The 8,063-nt window shown below is 36.5% G+C and overlaps 1 protein-coding gene and 2 pseudogenes across 1 annotated transcript; 1 reads left to right on the plus strand and 2 right to left on the minus strand.

The window, feature by feature from the left end:
* The first annotated feature begins 401 nt into the window (after nucleotides 1-401).
* Nucleotides 402-2,827, plus strand: LOC139883607 (WD repeat-containing protein 26 homolog; annotated as a pseudogene).
* A 557-nt stretch (nucleotides 2,828-3,384) lies between these two features.
* LOC139883605 (uncharacterized) lies at nucleotides 3,385-5,190 on the minus strand (annotated as a pseudogene).
* A 401-nt stretch (nucleotides 5,191-5,591) lies between these two features.
* On the minus strand, nucleotides 5,592-6,637 carry LOC139883606 (mitochondrial intermembrane space import and assembly protein 40 homolog; the record flags this gene model as incomplete). The annotated part of the gene is given in 5 exon segments (XM_071867764.1): nucleotides 5,592-5,663; nucleotides 5,666-5,776; nucleotides 6,026-6,151; nucleotides 6,241-6,272; nucleotides 6,511-6,637. Coding segments are annotated over 5 exon segments (468 nt in total), but the record flags the coding sequence as incomplete, so codon positions are not given.
* Between the last annotated feature and the right edge of the window lie 1,426 nt (nucleotides 6,638-8,063).

Here is an 8,063-nt window from a genome sequence, read left to right on the forward strand (position 1 = left end):
ATCTTACCTTTAATTCTTCTTCTGCATTTTATATATGATGATGAAATCTTTAATTTTCTGTTTATTGCTCATGCCCAGGATGGTAATCAGTGATTCAGATTTAAGGTTGTAATATTAACATGGACTTCAATTTCACTATTATTATGCAATTTCTATCGATAATTCATTTTGTTTCCAATCCCATTTAGGTTTAATGTAGACCGTAGTGCTATTCCAGTTGTGTATAGCGTAACTAATTTTTTGTTCCTATCAACTACGTCTACTAGCTCACAATCATTGCACTTCTCTGTGGTGATCAACATGACACGTATTGTATTGTGCCACCAGATCATTATGCTTTGGCATTGAACTTGTTTTTTTTTTCCCAATGTGTAGAATATGTGAGTTGAGTTGGGAATTGCATGGGAGTTATCAAGGATTGCGAATCGCCAGTGAAACGTGTGAAAGTGCATATTGGAGAGTCTGATAGTTGTACGCATGAGCTGTTTGTGAAAAGGTCGTCCAGTTTCTTATTAGGAGGCTCGATGGCTCGCCCTCTAGCCTCCAAAGAAGATGCTGAGACAATTGGTACGAAAGGAGTCATCAAAAGAACTGAATTCATCAAAATCATCACTCAGACGTTATACTCGCTCGGTTATGAGAAAACCGGGGCTCTCCTGGAAGAGGAATCTGGTATTTCATTGTATTCGCCTGAATTTAGTGTGTTTATGAAACAAGTGGTGGACGGAAAATGGGACGACAGTGTGGCCACATTATCTAAAATAGACCAGTTGGATGAAACAAGTATTAAATCAGCTTCCTTTTTGCTACTCGAACAGAAGTTCATTGATCTTCTAAGAATGGAAAGAGTAATGCTGCTTTAGATACTTTAAGGAATGAGATTGTTCCTCTTCACATCAATGATTCCCGAGTTCATGAATTAGCTTCCTGCATTATCTCTCCTTCACGGTGTACGAGTCTTGGGATTTCTGGTCCAAATTTTTCAGTTGCAAACTCCAGGTCAAAGGTTCAGGACAAACTTGAGATGTTGCTTCCCTCATGTGTCATGATTCCTGCAAAGAGGTTGGAAAGTCTCGTTGAACAGGCCCTGGATGCACAATGCGCTGCTTGTTTGTTTCACAACATATCAGATTGTGATCTATCCTTATTCTCAGATCACAGCTGTGGAAAAGATCAGATTTCTTTCAGAACATTACGGGTTAAACTTTCGCAATATTACTCTGCTTTTGAGGATTCACTATGTTAATACTTAATTTGCGTTTTTTGACTTGAGGAGCTGTCCAAGTACCTGTCTTACTATCTTTAGATACTCATCTTGTCTAGTATTGATATTTCGTCTCCTCATCTTTCTGCTTTCATCTGCCAAATGTGTTGAAGAACCTTTATGTTTATGTTCTGCGGTCATTGTGAACATTTCTTGTTTCGTTCCCAGTATCTTAGTCTGTAATTGTGGCTATATTTATGTTTTGCGGTAACGTTAAGATTTACCAAGCTTGTCATGATAATTTGCTCATGCTGGAACAGGTATTAGAAGCTCACACCGATGAGGTTTGGTTCTTACAATTTTCACATTGTGGAAAGTATTTGGCTTCATCATCCAAGGATAAGACGGCCATAGTCTGGGAGGTACTGCTTTTGAACATTCTTTGGATACTTCTCTATATGCTAATGATGATGTATGGAGGTATATGTGATCGGGTTTTCCAGTTCATTTATTTACTGTCTCATCTGGTCAAATTTTGAAAAAACCTTTTAATTCAGTCCATTTTAGTCTCTACTGATTTAGGAAATATCCGCCATTTAGGTAAGTGAAGATGGTCACGTGAAACTGAAGCATAAGCTGATTGGCCATAAGAAACCAGTTTTGTCCGTTTCATGGAGTCCCGATGACAAGCAACTCCTTACTTGTGGCGAAGAGGAAGTGATTAGACGTTGGGACGTCAGTTCGGGAGAATGCCTCCATGTTTACGATGAGAGTCTTGTTCGTTTGATTTCCTGTGGATGGTTACCTGATGGTAGAGGTATATTTGCTGGATTGACTGACAAGAGCATCTGCATTTGGGATTTGGATGGGGAAGAACTTGAATCTTTGGGTCGGACAACGGATCCTGAAAATATCAGACATGGCCATAACAGTGATGGAAAAAGGATAATAAGCAGGTGTAGAGAAAATGAAATATTGATTCTCGACAGGGCCTCCAAAATTGAAAGAGTGATTAAAGAGCAGGTTCCAATCACTTCTTTCTCGCTATCGAAAGACAACAAGTTTCTGTTGGTCAACCTTGCAAAACAAGAAATCCATTTATGGAGCTTAGAAGATCTCAGGGTTGTATGCAAGTACAAAGGTCTCAAGCGAGCGCGATTTGTCATCAGGTCGTGTTTCGGTGGACTTGAACAAACTTTTATTGCTAGCGGCAGCGAGGATTCACAGGTACTCTTCTTCTTTTCAATAACAATTAAGCCATTTTCAGAACTTTATTGTATAATCTCTGCAAATTGGCATTCTAGATGGTTTTTTCATTTTGATTTTAGATGAATAGAAGTATAAAGCTTGTCAAGTACTTTGAAAATGAAGCATGTCTGTCTATTCCCCCCCTTTTTTTAGGTATATATATGGCATAGATATTCCGGGAAGCTGCTTTTATCATTGCCAGGACATTCTGGAGCTGTTAATTGCGTGAGCTGGAATCCATCAAACATTCATATGTTAGCTTCAGCCAGTGATGATCGTACGATCCAAATTTGGGGAACATCTCACTTAAATGTTGTGAAGCCCAATGCCGAGAGCAATGGCAACATACCACATCTCTCCAATGGAAGAAGCTGAGACAGTTGAACTCCTTGGAAGTGATGATCAGACGGCGATGATGGTTGTTTCGATTTCAACTCAAAACTGACAATTCTGTAAATATACTGATGAAATTCCCTTTTATCTGTTCGCGCCCAATTGTTGTGGGCTCATTTTCTTTGTACATCACGAACACCTGATTCTGGTGTAAACATTTATCGTCATCGACAATTAGTATCTTAAATTTTTCTCCATGATGTCTTACAAAGGGAATTGTATGAAATAAATCTTCAATTTCAAAAAGCTTCAAAAGTTTCAGTCTACCTATTTACCATTTGATGGTCGTATGTATACATGTTGAATCGATATTCTATAACCTGGATTACTGAGAATTGAGATAACAATAATCCTGAGCATTGAGATAACCATCTCAATCCATTTCAAGCAAACAAACAAATGCATTTCAAGAATAATATTTGGATAAATCAATTTATGTATTTAAACCTACTAGCCGTAAATACATTGCAAGTTTTCAGAGATAATAAAATCTTTTCCCTTTTTTCAAACTAAATTCTATCAAGAAACTGTGTTGCGACTCATGAAGCATCCGATGAGTCCTCAACAGAATCTTCTGTATCGGATTCTGACTCGACCATTTTCTCGAGTGCATCCATATCTCCAGCATTAGATATTGTATGCAGTCGAATTTTTTCAGCGTCTTCACTACAATAGGCATTTCAGGGGAATAAAATGATTACACAAATTTATCACATTCAAAAAATATGTAAATCGCAAATTCATAGATAAATAAAGCTTACTCAGTAACACCGAATATTTCCTTAACTATCAAAGAACTATCCCTTGAGCAGAACTCTGGCAGCTGAACCAAGTCGAAGAAAAGCATAATCGAAAAGATGTAACATAAACATATATCAAAAGAAAAATTTCATACTTGATTGACTCGGAAAACACAATTCCAAATGGAAAGCCAACAACGCTTTTCGGAATTGAAAAACATACCTCAGATAGGTAGAAAACTTTTCCAAAAAGTGCTTGTACAGCAACCTTTCTCTTGAATCCTTTTTGAGTAAATCCAGACATGTCCATGACAACAGGACCTGAAAACCATACTTAAGTGTTGAGGAACTGAAGAGTGAAATTTCGGTACACTAGACAAATTACGTCATTGATAGAATACAATATAAACACTTGGTATAAATAAAAAAGTTACCTTTTTCCTTCACTATCCTTCTCGACACTTCGTTTACAATTTCAGCGACCTTGGCATCATCGAGCATAGTCGCTTTCCTCAGCTGGATTAAGCTGAGAACAAGCTCTGGACTAAATGGTTTTTCATTCAACGAATATCGAATGTACTTCCTCAAGATATCCTCCATCCTGAAATCTGTCTGCGTACAAATTAGAAAATGCTGTCACTAATCCGAACTTTCAAGCAAACAAATACAATAAGGAATTAGCAAGTCAACTAGTTAACATCACTATTGTAATAGACACAATCAATCTGCAATACAAATGCTACTCCCCCCATCTCAAATACATGATGTTTTATATTTTTAGATTCATCCAAATGAAATGTATTTAGTGAAGATTATTGACTAAATACAAGTTCATTTGGATGAATCTAAAAACACAAAACATATGTATTTTGAGACGGAGGTAGTATTATCAAAAGTAAAATAAATTCTGGAAAACAATTTTAAATTCTCACCTTTTGAGCAAGTTTTTGTAGTGCATCAGGTTGTATCGCACCTGGTCCTTGCTCGAATAATTCATCAATAGACTTGCACAACACAGCATTCTTATTGACCTGAACATATATTCAATAAAAAAGAATCATTTTTTACTAATAACCCTTCATTACACATGTAATTAAAACAACTGGGTTACTGAAATTTTCTGAAAATCATACCAATCTCTTGCGTTTGGCTTTAGGGGAAGTGAATTTCTTAACAGTCTTGACAAAAGCAATAACAAAGGAACACCAACGTAAGCTAACGGAACAGCAAGAATCCATGGCAATGAGCTTTGACCCACTCTAGGACCAGGAAGAGCTTGAGTGACAGAGCCGGTGAACTCCACGAGGTCCAAAGCTTTCTCTTGAATCCATGGCAAATCCTCTTCAACCTCAATCTCTTCTTCTTCAATCTCTTTTTTGTTTTTCGTTTTGGATGATTTTTTTTGGTCTTTTGGGTTTGTATTTTTAGATGAAGCAGCAGCAGCAGCAGCCACACGTATGGTGGAGAAAAGGGTAGGTTGCGTTTTCGTTGTGAATGATATGAGAGGTGAAGAAGAAGAAAGAGAAGGGAAGGGTAGTTTGGAATTCTGTTAGGACGGAGAAGCAATTGGGAGGAGGTGAACGATGAGTAAGAAGAAGCAGCCATTGTCAATCTGTGCTGATCTTGGTGAGAGCTCGCTTTTGTGGGGTTTATTAAGGCTTACCTTAACTTTGGGAAACTTGTTAATTTGTCCTTATATGTTATCAAATTGTAGTAATTTGGTCCTTTTTCTTTTTTACTTTCTTAAGAATCCATCCTGAATCAATAAATTAGTAAAAGTGTCAGCTAAGACCGAGCTATTCTGTTCTGATCATGATCGAGAAATGTATAAATTTATTAGGGAAATGTATAAATTTATTAGTTTCAAAATTCAATCGTACATTTCATACTGAGACTATACAAGCTGAATGAGAGCTTGCTATCCTGTCATCCTACAATCCTTTTGTAATCATGAAAATGAAATAAGCTAACAAAAAGAAGCCATATATCTTCATCCGAAATTTCTCCTAAAGCTTAGACTTGGTTCTATTCGATTCTCTAGCCCATTCGGGAGGAATAACTTTGTATTCTTCGGCCGGACTTCATCCTTTTTCTTTTCTTCTTCCTCTTCTAAAACTTCTTTAGAAAATGCATTCGGGTTTGCTTTGATACAGTTTTGCAAAGCCACAAATGGATGCACACAGTCCGACCCCTGCAAATGATAGCAAAATGTAATTAGGTCCTTCAAGATCATCAACATGATAGAAAATATAACAAACATGAATACAGCATCATCACTTCACAAGTATGGTAGTACCGAAAACCGGAAAAGGGAGGCGAGAATTCAGGTCCATTTAAAAAAACATAAAGCAACACACTAAAAACTATGCATCAAGTAACAGCAAATTTTTGCCGTTGCTAGTTTCAATTTGATGCATTGGATTTTGAAAGTTTCAATTACCTTCTCCTCGGCTGTACTTTTCATAAAACAGAGAAATGCATTGGAGAATTGATCTCCACAAGCTCCATTCCGCAGATCAGCTATGCAAGGGCATTCTAAAGCTTTCTGAGCATTCACCTCCAGAGACTGTACAAATTAGAATTCAATTCAAACCTTCTAGGTTTAGTTTACTAAGCTCAATTGTTCAAAAGAAGTTTTTGATATTTGAAACCTACCTCATTCTCATCATTGCCATATGCCACAGCCTCTACAATTGCCAAACATGATAAATAAAAAAAAATCAATTTAGTAATATATAATCAAATATTCACTGAAACAATTTCCATAGATACTGAATTCAAAGGATACGAATTCCAATCACAAAACAAATGAAAAATCAAATCAAGGACTAGGAATTTTGTTTGAAAACTATTAAACTTTTATGCTATTTCGAGTTCGACGTAGTTGAATTAATGAAGGGAACATAAATTAGAGTAACTACAAACCGGCAATAAGAGAGTCCATGGATGGAGAGCTTTCTGCTGCCGCCGATGGCGATGGCGGTGGCGGCGGGGGAGGGGTGGTGATGGTGATGCTTCCTCGCTTTGAACTTGACCCATCTCCTTCTCTGTACTAGAGAATGTTATGCAGCAATCAATGGAACAATTTGATTTGAATTTGATGAATGAATGAATATTCTCAGTCAATTATCAGTGAAGTCGCCAAGCGAGGCCCAATTGGATCACTTTAAGTCGTAACTCGATTCGGTCTAAGTATATCAATTTCAATTTCGATTTCGATTAGTTCTTAATTTTGACATTGGTTCGGTCGGTTCAACGAAATCGTTAATGTTTCCAAGCTGACCGAACTACACCGATTCGGTTTATTTGCCACTTTTAATAGGAGTATTTATGAAGCCAAGGTAACGAGGAGTATATATAAAAACTTCATTCGGAGAGAACTAATTCTCAAATTCTCAGTTCAATGTTAGACACTATTCAAATCCTCAATAACTTTTAAATTGGTGTTTTCCATTTTTCGTGTGCATGACACGTGAGCTATGTTTTATTTTTTAGTCTCCCGAATATCCTCACAGCCATGAGACTAATTTCTCGTTTCAATTATCAGCGTGTGAAACGGTAAGAAACGATCACATAATATATTTTATTTGTAGATGCTGGGAATCGAACCATCGACCTACTAATTAAAGGACGAGCCACGTGAGCTATGTATTATAAATAATAATAATGATTGTGAGTTTTATTTAATCATCAATCATGAAGATGTTGTCATTAGCGTTTCAGGCTATATCAAGGCAAAATATAATACATGTGATGACGATCGTGATTTGCTTTGCAAGAAAAGATACTAAGAATTTTTTTGAAAGTATATACATACAGTATGTTGAGAGCGAGCTTTGGTGTACCCGGTTAAGATTGCTCATTTGGTCTGAAGATCACGAATTTGAGTCACGAAAATAGCCTCTTTATAAATGCAAGAGGAAGGCTGTATATTAAGACATCCTCCCCCATATCCCTCAAAACGAGGAGTCTTAACGCACCGGATTTATATATATATATATACATACATACATACATAATTGTATTGTCGGTAATTGTCATAAAGTTTTCACTCTCCAATCCTAGTCAAAGATCAGCGTCCTGATCAATTAATGTACATCCCAAATTCCAAATCGATTCTAAGAAAATGGAACTATCAGCAAAACAAGCTGATTATAGTTTAATTCTGGTTTCTAAATATACTACCGTGTAGGATCAAGGATTTTGATGATCTCTTATTTCAAATCGGTTTTATACTGTATGATTAAATACAGTATATTATTGAAGCAATCAGAATCTACACTAACAATGAATATAAATATGAATGAATTGAGATTTGAGACTGAGAAACATTACTAAAATACATTAATTAATAAATTTTACTGTATTGAGAAAATTGATAGCAAGTTGAATTGCGTTGATTTGGGCGTACAAAATTTAATTGCCGATCTTCATGAAATTCGAGTACAAGTACATCTCGATTGAGTATCGAGCATTAC

The sequence above is a fragment of the Rutidosis leptorrhynchoides genome, unplaced genomic scaffold, assembly GCF_046630445.1.
Source record: "Rutidosis leptorrhynchoides isolate AG116_Rl617_1_P2 unplaced genomic scaffold, CSIRO_AGI_Rlap_v1 contig427, whole genome shotgun sequence".
Taxonomy (NCBI): domain Eukaryota; kingdom Viridiplantae; phylum Streptophyta; class Magnoliopsida; order Asterales; family Asteraceae; genus Rutidosis; species Rutidosis leptorrhynchoides.